At 37.6% G+C, this 19,408-nt stretch overlaps 1 protein-coding gene across 1 annotated transcript in view; it reads left to right on the top strand.

The window, feature by feature from the left end:
- The window catches only part of CEMIP2 (cell migration inducing hyaluronidase 2), a 140,408-nt gene that overhangs the window by 56,176 nt on the left and 64,824 nt on the right, over positions 1-19,408 (top strand). The window contains exons 6-10 of the mRNA XM_089691064.1: positions 1,151-1,339; positions 5,808-5,977; positions 9,509-9,703; positions 12,819-13,024; positions 13,848-13,917. Coding sequence (XP_089547190.1) covers positions 1,151-1,339; positions 5,808-5,977; positions 9,509-9,703; positions 12,819-13,024; positions 13,848-13,917 — 830 coding nt within the window. The remainder of the gene's footprint in view (positions 1-1,150; positions 1,340-5,807; positions 5,978-9,508; positions 9,704-12,818; positions 13,025-13,847; positions 13,918-19,408) is intronic.

Raw genomic sequence — 19,408 nt, 5'->3', positions numbered from 1 at the left:
GATCTATGGTACTGTTATGAAATTTATGTAGTCTGGCCCTTATCAATGCCAGTGTTGAAGCACTTCAATGGGCAAATGCTGCTTTCTATGGACCTCAGTTTGACCTGGTTCTGAGATCTTTGCAGGCACATTTGACTTGCATTTGAACAGTGGTAAGCTGCTTTTGCACTCTTTTATAGACCTGTATGGACAGAGAAGCAGTTGTAATGTGAACAAGGAGGCTCCCAAGACTAGTTAATGCTAAGACTAAACAACTTGCACAATTTTAAACCTATAAAGGTTGGCCGGTTAAAGGGTAGTCCAACAATATAAAACTTTATTTTAATTTAATTTGCCATTTTAAATTGTCTCATTACCTTCTGCACAAGCCTAGTCAAATGTTATTAGCATAGGTTGCATTTTATTAACTGTGATTGTTCCTTGAGGTACATTTGGATTAAGCGGTTTCACCATATGTCCGTTTTTTTTAATTGCATTGACAGTGAAATTATCCTAAATGAGCATCAATTACATTCCATGATGCTTTTTTTTTTTTTTTCATTTGTTTAATGTGATTGTATTAATTACTTGTTTTATCTATGGAAGTATGAATACAAACACTGGGTAGCCAAACGTTAGATCCTGTACCTAGTACTGGGACTGGCTTACTGTACCACCTTCTGAGCACCCATATGTGTACTGATTTTGCTTAAATGATTTGCCCTAAATTTGTAGATTTCTATTTCAGCCCCAGAGGCTGAATGAGTGAAATCACTTGATTACTCAATCCTCACTAATCGGTGCGGATGAAGAAATCTCTCTTGACAGCTACTGTATTTAGACAACCGCAGCTGTCAGAATGCTCAAACAGTGGCTGCATCTGTTTGGATGCAGCTGCTGTTTTGCTGGCTGGCACCTTCTTTTTTTTTTTTTTTTTTTTTTTTTTTTTTTTTTTTTTTTTTTGATCAAAGATGTCCAATGAGAGGATTCTGATAAGTGTATACGTGGCTCAAATTCCTGATCAACTGGCTGAAATTCGCCTTGTGTATGGCTGGTTTTAGGAGATTGTGTTTGCTATTGTTGGCTTAGCAGGAGTCTGAACCATCTTCAAAGTGTAACATTATAATGCAAAGTTAATAAGTCCTTGTTACTCTTGTTTGTTTTCCTGCAGGTAAAGCTGTTTCCGGCTTTGTTGTAGAAGCTGTTAATGGCATTATTTTGAATCTGATGGATGATGTTCACAGTTGGCAACCAGGGGATCAAGTAATTGTTTCTAGCACTGATTATTCCATGTATCAAGCTGAAGAGTTTACACTACTTCCTTGTCCAGAATGTAACAAATTTCAAGTCAAAGTTAAAGGTACATGATTGCGTTTTTGTTTTTGTTTTTGTTTTTTTTGTTTTTTTAATTTTTGTATTGTATAATAGTAATGTTTTCTCATCTTCCCTGGTAAGGGGAGGGGGGGGGGGGAGAAGGGCAAAAAAAGGGACAGAATAGTAACTTTCTTCTTTTGGTGATCATTTTTTATTTTGTTGGGATTTTGCTGTAGTACTTGTTGCTTTTTGGTACACTATTGAGCATATTTACAAGGCTGTGAATATGACATTCAGCAAATATTCACTGGTGGTAAGTATTTCACTACATATTAAAACCTTAACCAGGAATATTTACCTGTAGTGAATGCTTTAATGAATGTACCCTTAGATGTGCTGAAAGGTTTGCTGTTCTGACACAATGGTTTTATTTTCAATGTGCTGTCAGCACCTATCAGTGATCAGGCTGTTTTGATATTCTTTTCATTCACTTTTTTATTTTTTTTTATCTGATGCTTTTTAACACTTAATTGTTACTGGCCTTGGGATACAACCATTAACGTTTTGAATCCATGACCTTTTAATATATTAAATACGTTGTTTTTTTTTTTTTTTTTTCCTTTTATGAAATTGTATATTCCACCAACATTTCTAGTTTGCATATCCTTTATATTTTTGCTTATAATGGCAATCCACACTCTTTAAATAGAACACCTTTAAACAGATAAATTGTTTGTTGAACTCTTTTTCCAATATGTTTTGAAGATCAAACCAAGATGCATTTTATTTTCCAGATGTACAGTATGTAGCACCTATGCACTAACTTATACCTAGAGTATAGTACCAATAATATTGGGCCCTTCCCCTGTAGTAGCACACAGTTGCTGCTGGTATTTTCTTTGTTTGTGAGGGAAGACCAGAGCACACAGAGGAAATCCAGAATTAACACATTAAGACATTTTATTTTACATAGCTAATTTAAAATGAAATGTAGAATGGTATTTTTTTTTTGTATGGCATCCAAACATGCTAAATCCTTTAGTCCATATTAATTCTAATAAATACTTTACAAATCATCTCAGTCGCATGATTTAGTTACGGACTTCCCTATATTGGGAAGAAACAGCCATCGGTTAGATATATGTAGATACAGTAACACCACCTCTAAATGTGGAATGGCACTTGCCTAGAGGCACTGTAAGGTGGTAGCACATTGATCATGTAAGGTTAACACAGTAGCACTTTTGAATTTTAAATGCCAAAAGTAACTGAGAATTAAACCTTTTAATGCCTTACTATAAAAGAAAATAATTTGCGTTCAAGACAGAAAGTTACTGTACTTGGTCTGGATGAGTACTTTTGCTATTTTGACCTACAAAATTCCTACTTTTGTGAAGCCATCTGTGACCCTGAATCAAATACAGTTATTAGTGCCAGCTACTGAAGAAAATGTACATGGCATGACGCTCTTCAAAGCATACCATAATGAAGGCCCTTATGGGAGGGTCCAAGAGCAAAGTCTCTTCTCATCTTATCATCTCATGGCACGCAATGAGCATACTAGAATGGTGTCCACATAACACTGAAAGAAGTGTTTGTGAACTAAGTTTGTATGTACAGTATATGGAGGCCAAGCTCTGCATACCCAGCCAAACTGCACATACACCGTATATTTGTTGGCATTGCAATTAAATATAATATCCTTAATATATTATATATATATATATATATATATATATATATATATATATATATATATATATATATATATATATATATATATAATTTTTTTTTTTTTTTTCATTTTTTCATATGGTAAATGAAATCATATCCCAGAGCATCCAGCAGGATGGAATTCATGCTCCATGGAGAATAGTGATTAGATTTTACTCAAAGGAAATTCATGTGGTTTATCCAAAGTTCACTGTATAGTAGGATTTGTGGAAGGGTTTGTTTGTTGCACTTGTTTGCATGGTCAGCTTTTGCATTGATGGGGTGTTGCAGGTTGAAGCAGAACTCAAGTTAAATTGTAACTACAGACCTAGTTAAATTGAAAAATCTAACCTAATAAGATCGTGTTAGTGCCTGAAGATGGGCAGAACACTGCTCTACCGTATACTTCTATGAAAATGTATCCTGTTCTCTTGTATTTCTTACTTTTGTGTGAAATCCCTGGTGTTCCTAACAGTCCCTCTGCTTTTCTGTTAAAAGCTGACCATGCTAGGCATGATAGCGAAGTGTGGTCTGTTCTCTAGCTGTGCTGAGAACTGGTCTGCTCTCCTCCAGTGATCAGACTTGTGCTGAAATGCCCCCCTACCTGCACAGCCATTCACTGGAAATATCAGTGTGCTGCTTTTTCTCCTCCCGAGCTCTGCGTTTCTCATATAGCTGAGAACAGAGGGTATGTGATCGCTTATAAAAAAGGGAAAAAAAATGTATTATTTATATCTATATGCAAATGTTTTGCCTTGCATTTCTATTTTAAGTTGAATCGGTTGTTTTATGGATTTAAGGTGAGGGTTCCCATATACTTCGTTGCATGTGTACAGAATGTGCGCAGTATTTCCCCAGCCCTATCATTGATGGCCATGAAATGAGGGTTTAAATTGATTCACCATATTTAAATGGCTATTTCTAGAGGCTAAGGGACAGGCTGTAATATCATTTTCCCAGTTCAGCATGTCCCAGTGTTGTTGTCCTCTCCGTGAAATTCAGCTTCAGTGTTGGCCTATGCCAATAATTTTAGTGTCTTCTATAAACAGTAAAGGCCTATTCTGGTACGTTGCATTAAAGCAGCTCATTCATTTGAATGAGTTGCCAGCTCATGAGAATGGACAAAAAAATCAAACCGGCCCCACATTTTTTGATACAGCGGTAATGTGCCTTGTGGTGCTCTTCAATGCATGTATGTGGAAGGCTTACTGCCTTACAGCGTAAAGGTTCCATTAAAAATGAATGGCACTACAATGAGCTTAACCATGTTTGGTGCGTTTTCTGTGTGTGTTACTGAGCCCTAAACTTGGACTCAGTTTGCATTTTTAACTTAATATACTTTACATTGAAAGGATTGAAAATGCACGTCAAATAAATGGCTTATAAACATGCATCAGTATTGACATTTGACACAAATTGCATTGCAATGCATATTAACATGTTTTAGATGCGTTTCCATTTAATTCAGTAGAAAATGTTTCAAGGGGAAAAACCTGTAGGTGTGACTAGGCCTTAACCATCAGTTCACACTATTGCAGGCCGCGCAGCCTGCATTTGCTCAGGCACGACAGCCTATTCATTTGAACGGGCTACCGTGCCTGCATTTTCCTGCAAAAAAAGTTGCACACACCTTTTTTGAAAACACGGATGCAGGCAAACCACATGGTCTTTTTGACCATTCAGTTTCCCAGTGGTACCCGCACCCACAGTCACACTGCGGCCTGAGATGCATGGGGGTGGCATTCAGAATAAATGGCAGCCCCATGTGTCTCGTAGGAGCAGCGTGATTTGCCTGCTGGTGGTTACGGGTGTGGGTACAGGTCCAAGACCCGCAACCTGCCCACAGCCTGTGGGCTAGTGTGAACATAGCCTAAGAGCCCATTCACACAAATCACTTTGTGGTAATGCATAGTATCCTTTTCATTGTGCTGCAAAAATAAATTGTGGACGACACCTATTTTTTATGCATTAAGGTACATTGCAGCCCATTAATTTTTAATAGATTACCTAATGCAGTGTGCCACAGTGTGTATCATTACATGGAAACCCGTTCTCTGGTGCAGGTGCATTAAGTGTTTTTTTTCCTTTAAAGAGAGGCTTATTCTTGTGCTCTTAAAATTCTTTAAAATTAGGGTTTGATGTCCAGTTTAGAAGCACTAGTAAGTAGCAGAGATTTCTGTTAAGAAAAAAAAAAAACGTTCTGCGCCTTAGCATTTTAAAATAATTCACTGTTTAAATGCAGTTTTCCAGTGATGAATGCTGAGCAGGTATTCACAAATAGAATATTTGTTTTACTGAACTGCCAAGCTGAAGCAAGCAAGATAATGTCAGAAAGAGGTTTATATAAACAAGGTTGCCTTTCTAATGGTAAAAAGAATGGCAGTGACCCTGAATAAACCCTATTTATTTAGGTTTTAGAGGTCTGATTTGTGAACAAAACTGGCCTCCATCATTCCAGTTTTGCTTTTGAATTCTAAATGTTGATTTTAAAAAAAATCAACATTTAGACATTTTTGAAAAATGTTATACTGGAAATTAATTAATTTTTAAAAAAAGCAATTGATGAAAACAAATAATGGCTGCTGTTATGCCCTGAGAAGGGTTAATGCTGGAATAGCATCTATGCTCACAAATATATTATCAGGGATGCCTGTGTGGTGGCCTTGCAAGGTGTTTTGTGACTTATGACCTCTCAGCAATATTTTAGTTCTGAATCTGTCATTTTAAAAATGCACTACTAAGGTATTATTATGTGTAACTTTTTTTGTGTTTTTAAGAATTTTTTTTTCTCTGGCCTTTAGAGACACCTTTGTACTTCCATATGGGAGAAATTACAGATGGGGTGGATATGCGAGCAGAGGTGGGAGACCTTACAAGGAATATTGTAATCCAAGGTGAAATGCAGAAGACTTGTTATGGAAATAACCTGTGTCAATTTTTCAGCTATGACACTTTTGGAGGGCATATTAAGGTTTGTTAACATCTTGTCATGGTCTTTTGATATTGTGTGCGTGATTGGCTGTTCATGTGCAGATTGGTAGAAATGGCTAAAAATAACTGTTAAGCTGGTCATAGACGAATCAAAATTCGGCCTGCTCAACAGGACCCTGGCAAATTTTGATTCAAAGACAGGCTGGTTGTACTAAAATCGATCATTTGATCGACTTCAGTACAACCAGCCTGTTTGTTTTCATGCATACAGTTACTGCTACCGTCTATAGTCACCAGTAGTAATCATTGTATTCGGACAGCTAGGAAACCTCGTGCTGCAGAATACAGTTGCGCAGTAGAAGGGATTCCCTCATCAACACAGAGGAATCAAGGTATTGCGGTTGAAGGAAAGAAAATTGAATAATGTATGGCCAGCACATATAAAGCAAACAATAGCAATAGGTGGGAGCAGGCCACAAACTTATTGATATAGCTCTTGTGTGACCTTTAGGCTTCCATTATTTTAATTGACAATAACATTTTGTCTTATCGGAATGTGCCTAAATACCCACTTTTTAGCATCTAGTTTCTGAAACATGTTGAGATATGAGCATTGAAAAATCAATGAATTCTGATTGGGTCATACTACTTGCACACCCACTTTTTAAGCTTATTTCCAGTTGCATTATGGTAAATTACATCGTTTTATTAGCAAGGTTTTTATTTGTGAAGAGTACTCACGAATAGATTGTTTGCCCAGAGTCAAGTAAATATCCCTACAAAAAATTTTATGCAACATGTTTTCATGCAATTTTCTTCCTGGCCTAAAAGTGTAAAGAAAAATCTGTAGCTGCTGCTGGTTTCCTTTCAATATGACACGACTATAAGGAAACTTTTTTCATGCCCTCCTAATTCTCTCAAATTGTATTGCATTTGCACTGTCTGCCCTCATGTTGTAAAGTGCTGTGCAAACTGGAGCTGTATACATCCTGTAGGATAATGACAAACTAAAACGTCCATTGATTATGTTTAGAGAATGTGCTGTTAGTGGGAGCTGCAGTCAGAGGTCCTTACAAAGACCAGGGCATAACTGTGAATTAACCCCTTCATGATAAATCCTAATGCCCGAACACAGTTTTGAAACTTTGACATGTTAGTAAAATTGTATGTATTTATTATTACAGGTACTTATATAGCGCCGTCAATGTACGCAGCACTTTTCTCATATATATATATATATATATATATATATATATATATATATATACCTTGTGTTTTTTTTTGTGACAAGTTGGGCCTTCATTTGATAAATGCTAATGGATATTTTTTTTTTTTTTTTATGGAGATAGATAGATATATTTTCTCAAAGTAAAATGGTCACAAAATGATAAAAACAATAAAATTAACTTAACAGTATATTCCTTGCTAGTGCACATTATGCTTTTTTTTTTTTTTGTTTTCTTTTTATCCTATCTTAAACATGCTGACACTAAGTTAAAAGAATATTTTTTAGGCTGCCTTCACACTGACCAGTTTTTCTTCCATTTTTTTCATTTCAAAAAGTGGAAGAAAAATGCATGAACATTTTAAATCCTTTGGAACTCTTCACACTTGTTAGTTGCAGGTCCCTTGCATTTTACAAAGTCCTGCAAGCTGCATTTTTGGTGCATGTTTGGTGTAGTTAAAAAAAAAAAAAAGCAACAAACTCTCCTCCCCCTTAAAATGAATGGAAACGTGTCAAAAACGCACCATTGGTTGTGTTTTTGGTGCATTGTTTTTCACAGGTGCAAAATGCACCAGAAACACATGCGTTTTACCGCATTTTTTTGCATCAGAGCAGTGTGAAAGTTGCCTTAATCCTACATAAAGTACACTTATCCTTTGACCCTTAACTTTGACCCTTTTACCTTAACTGTAATCCTTCAGTGACCTAAATTATACTTTTTATCATTCTATTTTTTTTTTTTTTTTTTTTAAATGCACGTTTTGCTTTGTTTACACTTTTTTCTCCTCTAGCAAGGAGAAAAAGGTACAATTACTATTAGTCAGGAACAGGGCCTTCCAGTTTCCAATCATTGGTAGGAGATTGAGTTCCCTGTGGGAGTTTGGTCTCTGTGCTGGGAGCGCACTGTCAGCACAAACATAGTGGCACATATATGTGGATCCACGGATAAGAGTCTGCATACGTTTGCATGCTATGTAAAAAAAAAAAAGTCGAATTTTGAGCTGAGAAAAATCAAAGGTTACAGAGACGATCCAGACTGTTTCAATAAAATATATGCTTTTTAAACTGTCTTGTGTGTTATTTGGAAACTGCATTTTATGCGTAATATGTCACAAGTAAAAATAAAAAAAGCTTTTTAATGTAAAATGCTTTCTTTACTGCATGGTTGAGTTGCAGTTACAAACTCAACACTGTAATCCATTACAGTATGACGTAGTTCCTTTGCGTAATACATTTTTGTTTTCCTAATAATACATCCAATACATTTTGTACTATGCAGGAAAGCGCATAAGACCTTTTTCAAGGTCTGTATAGTTTTAACCTTTTTTATTTTTTAAAATATTTGATTCTCTCCTTTCCTCCTTGCTATTTACATTCCCTCCCGTTAGTCCTGTGGAAAATTTGTCACAGTGCTCTATTCTGTGTGCTGTATTATGTTAGGCACAGTGAGCAATGTGTGGGATGTCGTGGAAAGCGAGCAAAGGCCAAACACATCTTAGATACTTAAGTGGTGAATCCAAACTTGTAATAGAAAAGAATGTGCACAGCAGTTCAGTGTGAAAATATATTGTCTGAGAAGCTAAACCCAGGTTATTTTCACAAACCAGATCATTATATAATATACTCCTCCTGTAAACCTGCTTGGAGCTTTAAACACAGAGATCCACATCACTAAATCTCCTTCAGTTCTGGGATGGAATAGTTACCAAGAAAAATCTTCACCATGGGTGTATATTTAAATTGCAATTCATTACAATTTGTACAGTTATTTCAGAAAATTGGCTATTTTCACAGAACAAATTGGCAGATATTGTAAGTGCATGCTGGTGTGCTTTTAGATGCAAAATTGCTCAAAAATCATTAGCCAAACACACAAACTGCATTAATCACAGCAAGTGCAAACAATTTAGAATTCTAGCTGTTACCTTTTTGTGTTTGCAGCCAGTTAGGATATCATTTAAACTTTGTAAATGTTTAGTAAGCCCGAGAGAGGTATATTTTTGGTTTTAATATAGGAGCAGTGATCAAAGTACTGTAACCTTTGTACCAGTGTCCAATTTTCAGTGTATTATTTAGGGAAACTAATGTCTTGCTGCTCAAGTTTACTACTCTCTGCACATTTACTCTGGATGAGTTTCTTTCATAACAGTTAGAGTGCATAGAGGATGAGTAGTCTCCTCCTGACTTTGCTCATGATGGTGCAAACAAGTTTAAAAACTGCATGCAGCAGAATAATGTTGTGGTCTCCTATGTGTAGACCAGTTTGAGCTCATTTTTAGATTGTATATTGAAAGCTTTAATATTATGAGCATTTCACAAATGTTTACAATATGCTTTATTTATTAGATTGTACAAAACTTTACTTCTGTCCATTTATCCAATGTTGAACTGAAAAACATGGGCCAGCAAATCATGGGAAGCTACCCTGTCCACTTTCACCTTTGTGGAGATGTTGATGGTTCGAACACTTATGTGGAAGGCTTATCCATTCATCATAGCTTTTCCAGATGTGTCACAGTTCATGCAACCAATGGCCTGTTGGTATGTAAGATATCACTAGTTGTAGCAAAGTTTGTGCTGTTTTTTTACTAGATATAACTTCATCTGCTAATGTTTTGCAAAATTAGTTCAAATCACACAGTTCATTTGGAGGCTGCTAACTTTTTCAGCCTTTTTTTGGGATGGAGATCGTTTTCTTCGATCATCAAAGTCTGCTTTAGAATATGTATTCTTTACATTCACAGCAACAGGGAGTGATAACAAATATCCAGCAATAAAATTGTTTTATCTTTAAAATTTTAACACATCTGATCCTACATGCTCCGTTTTTGTGTTGTGCCTGGATGCAGTAGGCAGTTTACTTGCACAGTAGCATAGCTTATACTCTCCCTTGTGATATGCAATACGGATTCACATTAACTGAGCATGGTCCTAAAAGAATCAGCTGACAGGTGTTCATTACCTAGTCTTTTGCATGGAAATTAGCCTCCTACTCATGTCCCTATTGAAGCAGACGGAGACAAGATGCTGCTTTCAGGTTTATTTTTTTCCTGTAGCTTATTTGTGGGGGGGAATGAAAACTTTTTAAGCCATGTTGACTAAAAAAAAATAATGGAATCAGGTATTCATTGTGTACATGCTAAAGTTTTTCCTTGGTACAGTTATATTTAAAGTGCTCTAGTGACAGCGAGATTGGGATCTTCTCTCCGAACTAGCTGTCACAATATTAAAAAAAGCGGCGGCCTTGTGGGGCTCTGCTGGCCTGGTTGTGTCATTCATTCACATAGATCTGTGAATGGGAAAACTACAACTGAGCACTGTGGTAGCGCATTCTCTTCCTGTCATTGTGTAAATGCCTGTCCTTATGAGGTAGGGGAAGATAGATTACACTGACAATCTGCAGGAGCTATGCATTGCACCCACGATCTGATCTTTACAGGTTCCTAAGATTAATAATAATAAAAAAATTAATAAATGCATATTATTTTTACCTGCAAAAGATGTGCATTTATTTTTTTTTTAAAGTGAACTTATTTTTAATCTCACGTTACAGCGCTAAAACTTTTATATATACCCACATATAATAAGAATATTTTTTTAGTGATAAAAGTCCCATTATTTGTAACACAGTCCTAATTCTTATCAATCTTGTGCTTCACCCAAATCTTCTACTGTGAATCACCATGTGCTTCACAATCTGCTCACTTTATATTTTAAACTACTAAAACTAGGTCAGGATGCGCCTTCCCCTATAAAGGGGTGTTATAGCCTGGATTGGTGTTGAAACCCAGATAGATTCTTATTTTACTTCATACTCCCAGTACAGCTCCACTATTCTTTAAGATGGTTCTTGATATATTTGTTATCCAGTGGTGCACAAAATAAAAAAAAAAAAAGCCATCATAGTGTTTTCTGTAACCACATTAAAATGTATTGAACCACTAAAAACATATGGTAATGTGCTCTGATCTAGGGCACCATAGATAAGGTTTGCACTTTACTCAAAGGCAAGGATGAATGCTGCATTCTGTTTACGGAAAGGTCCACACTGTCCCCTTAAAGTGCTGAATGGGTCTCACATTCTGTACTCCCAGAACTCCCTTCTGCTTGACTTCTTGTATTATGTACCTTTGTCACCGACTCCACACCTTATGTGTTACACCACCATCACGGGGCGTCATGAGAGTCCATGTAAAGGTTAAGGCACATCCTGACCTAGTTTTCATAGGTCAAAACACCAGGTGAGCAGATTGTGGTGGAGGATTGTGGAGTACGTGGCGATTCACAGTAGAAGATTGGCATAAAGCACAAGATTGGTAAGTGGGCATGTGTTTGAAATAATGGAACCTTTATCACTAAGGAAGATTTGTTATTATAAGTGTGTATATACACTGCTCAAAAAAAATTAAAGGAACACTTTGAAAACACATCAAATCTCATGTGCTTGTATGCATGCCTGACAACGTTGGGGCATGCTCCTAATGTGACAATGGATGGTGTCCTGGGGTAGAGGATGTCGGGCCCTCAGACCACCCTCAGGAAGTCTGTTTCTAATCGGTCAGAGACATTCACACCAGTGGCCTGCTGGAGGTCATTTTGTAGGGCTCTGGCAGTGCTCATCCTGTTCCTCCTTGAACAAAAGAGCAGATACTGGTCCTGCTGATGGGTTAAGGACCTTCTACAGCCCTGTCCAGCTCTCCTAGAATAACTGCCTGTCTCCTGGAATCTCCTCCATGCTCTTGAGACTGTGCTGGGAGACAGAGCAAACCTTTTGGCAATGGCACGTATTGATGTGCCATCCTGGAGGAGTTGGACTGCCTGTGCAACCTCTGAAGGTTACACGTATCACCACCAGTAGTGCTACCAGTAGTGACACTGACCCTAGCCAAAAGGAAAACTAGTGCAAAACAGTCTGAAAAGATGTGTAGGGAAAAAAATGTCAGTGGTCTCCACCTGTAAAACCATTCCTGGTTTGGGGGTCATCTCATTGCTGCCCATGTAGTGCACCTGTTGTTAATTTCATTAGCAGTTGAAACTGATTAACAACCCCCTCTGCTACTTAACTGACCAGATCAATATCCCAGGAGTTTAAGTGACTTCATGCTATACTGTTTAAAAAGTGTTCCTTTAATTGTTTTGAGCAGTGTATACATTTTCAGCTCTGTGGAACATTGGATGATTATAGCAGCAGCAATTGAGATTTATAATTTGTAGCACTGCATGAGGTTAATATTTTTACACATTTTTATTTATAATTTTTTTTTTTTTTTGTTTGTGGAGGGTCGTGCACAGGAGGTTTTATTTTTCATTTATAACTAAACTGTTTGGCATTGAGGTGGTATATCTATTGCCAGAAGCAGGACAGTATCTTCAGAAATTGAAAGCAGCTCAGTAGGCCTTACGGTTATGATATACAGTAAAAGCAACAGAACTTGCTCTTTTTTTCTGCCAAAGTTGCTTCAGACATCTGTTTCAGGTTACATTTATCTGTGGTTTCCTCATATACATATTTCATTGTACTCTAATGTCACATTGTGTGCTCTTTTTAGGGGTATAATCAAGAATGGTATTTTCATAAATATGTTTTTTTTTAGCCTGTAGCACTGCTTAAGCTCTTCATTATATAGTCATTAGGTATAATTTCTAATTTCTGTAGATAAAAGACACAATTGGCTATGACACACTGGGCCATTGTTTCTTCCTGGAGGATGGCATAGAACAAAGGAATACTCTGTTTCACAACCTCGGACTGGTTACGAAGCCAGGCACTTTATTACCAACAGACCGAAATAGCACTGTGTGTACAGCCATGAGGGAAAAGGTATATGGGAACTACATCCCCAATCCAGCCACTGATTGCATGTAAGTATTTGGCAATGCAGCAATAAAACATGAAAGGGATCGAAATAGTTTGGGTGCAACAATCAGTTACAGGTGGCCTAGATCCTGTGACTATAGATGGATACAGTGTCTCACAGAAGTGAGTACACCCCTCACATTTTTAAATATTTTATTATATCTTTATGTGACAACACTGACGAAATGACACTTTGCTACAATGTAAAGTAGTGAGTGTACAGCTTGTATAACAGTGTAAATTTGCTGTCCCCTCAAAATAACTCCACACAGCCATTAATGTCTAAACCGCTGGCAAGAAAAATGAGTACACCCCTAAGTGAAAATGTCCAAATTGGGCTCAAAGTGTCAATATTTTGTGTGGCCACCATTATTTTCCTGCACTGCCTTAACCCTCTTGGGCATGGAGTTCACCAGAGCTTCACAGGTTGCCACTGGAGTCCTCTTCCACTCCTCCATGACAACATCATAGAGCTGGTGGGCCCAAAGTGTAATTTCTTCAGTGTTATCACATGAAAAGATATAATATATTTACAAAAATGTGAGGGGTGTACTCACTTCTGTGAGATACTGTAGATCCTGTCAAGATTAAATATTTCTGATAAGTAACAAGTTTAATATGTATACAGAAAAGTAAAAATGTTATAGAAACAAAATAAATAGATATGCAGTATGCTTTTTTTTTTTTTTTTTTTTTTTTTTTAAATCTGTTATGCTACTCTACGTCAGTGGATGATAATATATGGAAAGGGGCTGTTGATTTAAAACAAAAAAAACCTAAAATTTATATATTCTAATTGGCTGTTTTTTACGGTTTTGTGCCTTTCAGGGCAGCATCCACATTTTGGATTGCAAATCCCAACAATAACCTCATTAACAATGCAGCAGCTGGTTCTCAGGTATGTGAAATGCATGGTTTTACCTTTTACATCATTTGTATACTCTGTAAGCTTTTATACAAATGCCTTCAACTAAACTTATTTCTTATGTTCTCCAGTTTTTCATTGGTGTTATTTCATTCTAAAGCTATCTAGACACCAGTAAATAAAAATGCATCTTTCACCCATTCAGGGCCTTCAAAGAGTCTGTGTTTAGCCAATATTTTAAAGTGAACTTATTACATCTGAAGATGCCTGCATATTGATTTGGAATTGTTCTAGGACCCATAAAGCTGATGTGCTCTTATGTAAATTTTGCTTCATCTACTAAGTCTGCACTTGGACCTACTCCCCTGCCTTACATACCTTCTGGTTGTTCAGTGATGATGGCCATCATTGGAAAACCACCTCTTTAAACTTTGGACAGTCAAAAATAAACTAAGTCTTGACTATTGAAAAACTAAGTGATTTTAAATGATTTCCCCAAAAACTATATGGAAACCATGTATATCTTATTGACGAGCCCCTACATTTTCATAGAATGTTATTATGCATTTGAACATTTGGAATGCAATCTCCCCTTTTTTTTTTTTTTTTTTTTTTCTTCTTTGACCCTTCTCTTTTCCGTTTTATCTTTACATGTCTGTTAGGATTAACCTACTATCTTCCCCAACCCTCACTGTCTTCCCTGATTGCAAAAAGGTAAAATACTGTGCCTCTCCATCAGCTTATAACAATTAACTTGGCTTTGCTGGTTTGTTAAATTACATCTGAGTTACATTTAACGAACCCTTTTAAGAGAAGATGCCCATCATAGTGATGGTGTAATAGGTGCTGGAGAGTATACACCACTTGCCTAGATGAAAGCAGTATTAAACCCAAAAGCAAACATTTATGATATTGCAGCTTACCAATTCTTACATGTGGTGGCTGCATTTGGTTTTCTTTTTTATGCTTTATTTTATTTTCACCTGCTGATCTGGCCAGTAAGTCTATTTTTCAAATTGAACAAGCTGTCTTGCAGATGTATCATTTTCAGGATTGAGACAAACCATTTTCAACTGACAGGTGCTTACAATGATCAGCTTTTATTTGTTTAGATAAAAACCTTTATTCCTAAAAGGAAAATAAACGGTAACTGTAACTTATAGTGTTAGCTGGAGTTTGGCTTCAATTTGTTAGTGTATCTAAATCTGCTAGCACATCTAACACTCCCCTCCCCCTAGATGGGCAATGCTGCTGTCCAGAGGTGCCCCCTGTGCTTCTTCATCTAGAGTGGGGGCACTCTAGTAAAGGAGGAATGTTATTGGCCAGATCACCAGGTGACATCAGGGAAAAAGCCTAAAAAAGAAAACAAATGCAGCCACCACATGTAATGATTGGTAAGCTGCAATATATTAAAGTTTTTGTTTTGAGACTGCTGGTGCACTCTGCTGGAATGCTGAAAAAGAGTGCTTCTCATAACATATAACATGTGTTTTCTCATAGTAATCATCATTTTTATATTGTACAGTACAGCGCACAGTGTATTCATAGACCCTGGAATGTAGGTTGCAATTTTCAGGTAATTGGACACTGGCAAAAGCTTTGCTGGGCATTCCCCCTATGGGTACGCCTATAACCCCACCCCACTTTGAGAGTCTGTGGTTTTTGTTGCTAGTGTCCTTAGGTGATGGATCTCTTCTCCCCTATGGAGAAGTTTTGTATGCTTAACTAATTTATTTTTTTTTTTCACTTTGGATTCTTCAACTTTTTGCTGACTTTTACTAGAACAATGGAAGCAGTGCATCCATATCAGTGTAATTTCGATAATACCTAGGAAAACTTACCTGGACCCCACAATTATGTCCTATAATATTGGGCACTGGATCCTGCTTGGGTGCTATCCCTGGCACTGAATGCAATGAGTTTGGTTATCAGTAGGGTGCTATAGAGGTTCTTGGCTGTGGTCCATTCCTGTGGATCCCAGACCTTGAGGACCCCTCCAGGTTTATTCCCACTGTGACAGGCAAAGCCTTGGTTAATAAAAGGACCAGTGACAATGGAAAGGTAAGGCAGGTGTGTCCTGTTATTGGACTGATACTGTAGCTTTACAGCAAGTATGACAATAACCATCTTCATTACTTACAGTACCCTTATTTAAAGCGGCACTTTACCCAAAAGTAGAAGTTGCACTCTTCCTCCTCCATTCTCACCTCCTCTGCTTTTTCTGAAATATTTTTAGAAAATTTTTGACAGGTGCCCACTCCCCACCACCTTTTGGATCAACTAGATGATCCGAGCAAAATTTCTCCTCACAGGTCCCAGAAGGCTGCAGGACCATTCACAAAATGCTGCATGGCCCACATGTGCAGTGGGCATCCAGCTGTATAGCCGCAAGGAGTCACAGCCAGCTGCACATACTTAAAATGCTGACTCCATTGTTTGATCCCTGATGTCTCTCCAAAGCCTCCCCCACCCACCCAAAGAAAGTACAAAATATTAAAAATAAAACTGTAAAACAAAATAAACCGTAATAAAAAAGAGAAAACATAGGCCTCGTTCACACTGGCCATACTACTGCGTATGCCCCTGCGAGGCCATGTTTACCTGCATGGGGATGTACAGGTGTTCTGTGTATCTTCATGCAGGCAGTCCCATTGATATCAACTGGGATGTAGCAACTGCATAAACACAGCTGCTGCTCCCAATTTGACATCTGTGTAGGTTCTGGTGCATGTCCCTCAGCTCACACTGTCTGCGTTCGGGGCCATGCACCCACACGGATGTCAGATTGAGCACAACAATTGTGCCCGTGCAGCCGATGCATCCCAAATGACATGAATGGGACTGCCTGATTGGAGATGCATGGAACACCTGGGTGGGTAAACATAGCCCTCCATGGGTATACATTGTAGTACTCCCCATTTGAAGAAGACCTTAGTAGCAATTTATCAGGAATTTTGTAAGTTATGCTGTGTTTTGTGTGTACTTAAAATGAATTTAGTGTATTTTAGTGAAAATGGTGAGTTGATAAAGCATTGCGCAAGTATTGTAGGGCCTAGAAAATCAGTAGCACTTTTTTTATTCTACAGGTCATGTGTTCTCAGAAAATGTATGGTATGGTTTACAAATTCTGAAAGTTGTAAGTGAAAAATGATAGTCTCCAGTTTTTGAGTTAATTTTTTTTTACTTACAATTTTGCATACCTTCTGTTTTTGCCATTTCACAAAAAAGGCGCAATTTAAAATGTACAAATATTTATTATCTCAGTACAGTTTTGGCTTTTATATTTCGTAGGCATTTAGCAGGAATTTTGTAAGTTTTTGCCATGTATATATCCACTAATAATTATTTTTGTGTATTTATAGCAAAAATAGTGAGTTGATAAACATTTGTGCAGATATCACAGAGCCTAAAAAAAAGAAAAATGTATGGTTTGGGGGGGGGGGGGGCGGGCTTTTACAAACAAAAATGTTCTGCCACCTGAGTATAAAAGTGGAGCACAGGGCCTGGCAGCGAAAGGGTTCAGGTGTAGATTTCTAATTTGAGCACTTAAAACATCACACGAATACCCTGTTATGAGGTAAAGAGTGAGTCAAGTTACGTTTCTTGCTTACAACACTTACTTTCTATTTTACTTTTAAAGCTAAATAATAAGTAAAGCTCACTGTTTAGTGAAGAATGGCATAAGCTCTACTTAATGAAATTCCAAGAAGGTTTTAGACAATTGCCTTCCAGCAAGCCTACTTAATTTTATTTGGAACTGTTCATCCAACACAAAATGTGCAAAACTCCCTTCCTATTAGTATTGTGATTTACTTTTATCATATCGAGGCTGCACAGGCATTCTGTATGTAAAGAAATGCATAAAGATTTTATTGTAGTGTCTTAGCTGTTGGATCTCATTTTTCATTCACAAGTGTCATAAAATTGGTTTGAGGATTAGAATCTACTGAATGTTGTTTGAAGAATTTGATGCACTGTCGGCATGCTCTAAATGCCAGTGACACTTGACTGCACTTTTTATTTTTTTTTATTATCCTGTAAAAGGGGGCAGTTAAGCATTTCCCAGCAATTACTATTTCAGATTTAATGATCCATGCGCAGTTAATGTTTAGCTGGCTCATTTTAAATGTTCTATTTGTTTTTTTTTGTTTAAATATGCAAGGGAAAATATGTAGACTACAACCTTAATTATGACAATAAACATAATAGCACCTTAACATAAGTGAATTGGAATCAATTTTTAATTTTTGATTCTAGTCTAAACTGAAAAAACAGCAATCTGGGAGGAACTTCTATTCATTCTTCTCTTTGCATTGAAAGCCTACCTTCTAAATTTTTTATTTAATTGCTTACATACAACAGTGATTTTTTTGTTTTATTTTATTCTTTACTACTGGAAGAACTATTGGGTTTTGACTTCCTCCTCACTGGCCTGCCTCGCCGCTGGCTATCCCCGCTTCAGTCCATCCTGAATACGGCTGCCAGACTCATTCACCTTTCCAACCGCTCCATTTCCGCCACCCCCCTCTGCCAATCCCTCCACTGGCTTCCGATTGCGCAACGGATCAAATTTAAAATCCTAACACTGACGTACAAAGCTGTCCACCATACTGCCCCGAACTACATCACTGACCTAATATCCAAGTACCGCCCAGCACGCACACTCCGCTCCTCACAAGACCTCCTTCTCTCTAGTTCCCTGGTCTCCTCCTCCCATGCCCGCCTCCAGGACTTCTCCAGGGTGTCACCCATCCTCTGGAACTCCCTGCCCCAACCCATCAGATTATCACCTACTCTCCTCTCCTTTAGGCGCACCCTGAAAACCCATCTCTTCAGGGAAGCCTACCTCACCCCCTGCTAACTTGCTGACCTCCTCCACTCTTCCTACCACTCCATCCCCCACAGCTATCTCCTCCTGTACCACTATCCCATCCCTTCTAGATTGTAAGCTCGAAAGAGCAGGGCCCTCGATCCCCTCATGTTTTGCATTGTATTGGTATTGTTCTGTCACATGTTCTGTCCCCCTTTGTAATGTACAGCGCTGAGTGAACTATTGGCGCTTTATAAATACTGTATAATAATAATAATAAATAATAATAATAATATTTAAGTGATTTGTGTTGCCAGGGGTCTACGAACACCTAGAGGTAAGAGTTTTGTTGTCCGGGATTCCCCTGCATCCCCTATTCCACTCAGTCAGGGATGGAGGGGAGTCTGGCCTCCCAGACAAGGGAACTTAGGTTTTATATATTGTCTACACTGGAAATATCTTTTGAAAAGAATAGCGAGATAGCTGTTGATGACTTCCTTTATAAGAACACTTGTTGCCTGTCTGTCATTGACTTCAGTACAAGCATGCAGCTAGAGAATGCAGAGTCAGAATTTGTGACCCGAGTCATGTTCTGGGTCAGTGACTTAGAATATTAATGTCCTATCTATTTGTCCAATGTCTTAGATGAATCATTAACAAAGGACATAACTTGGGCTGCTAAATGCCATATTTTAGTTTAGTGAAGTGTATTAG

Source organism: Staurois parvus, unplaced genomic scaffold (assembly GCF_062004578.1).
Source record: "Staurois parvus isolate SC_StPar_1 unplaced genomic scaffold, SC_StPar_1.0 ptg000549l, whole genome shotgun sequence".
Taxonomy (NCBI): Eukaryota; Metazoa; Chordata; class Amphibia; order Anura; family Ranidae; genus Staurois; species Staurois parvus.
This window is presented reverse-complemented; position numbering and strand designations above follow the sequence as displayed.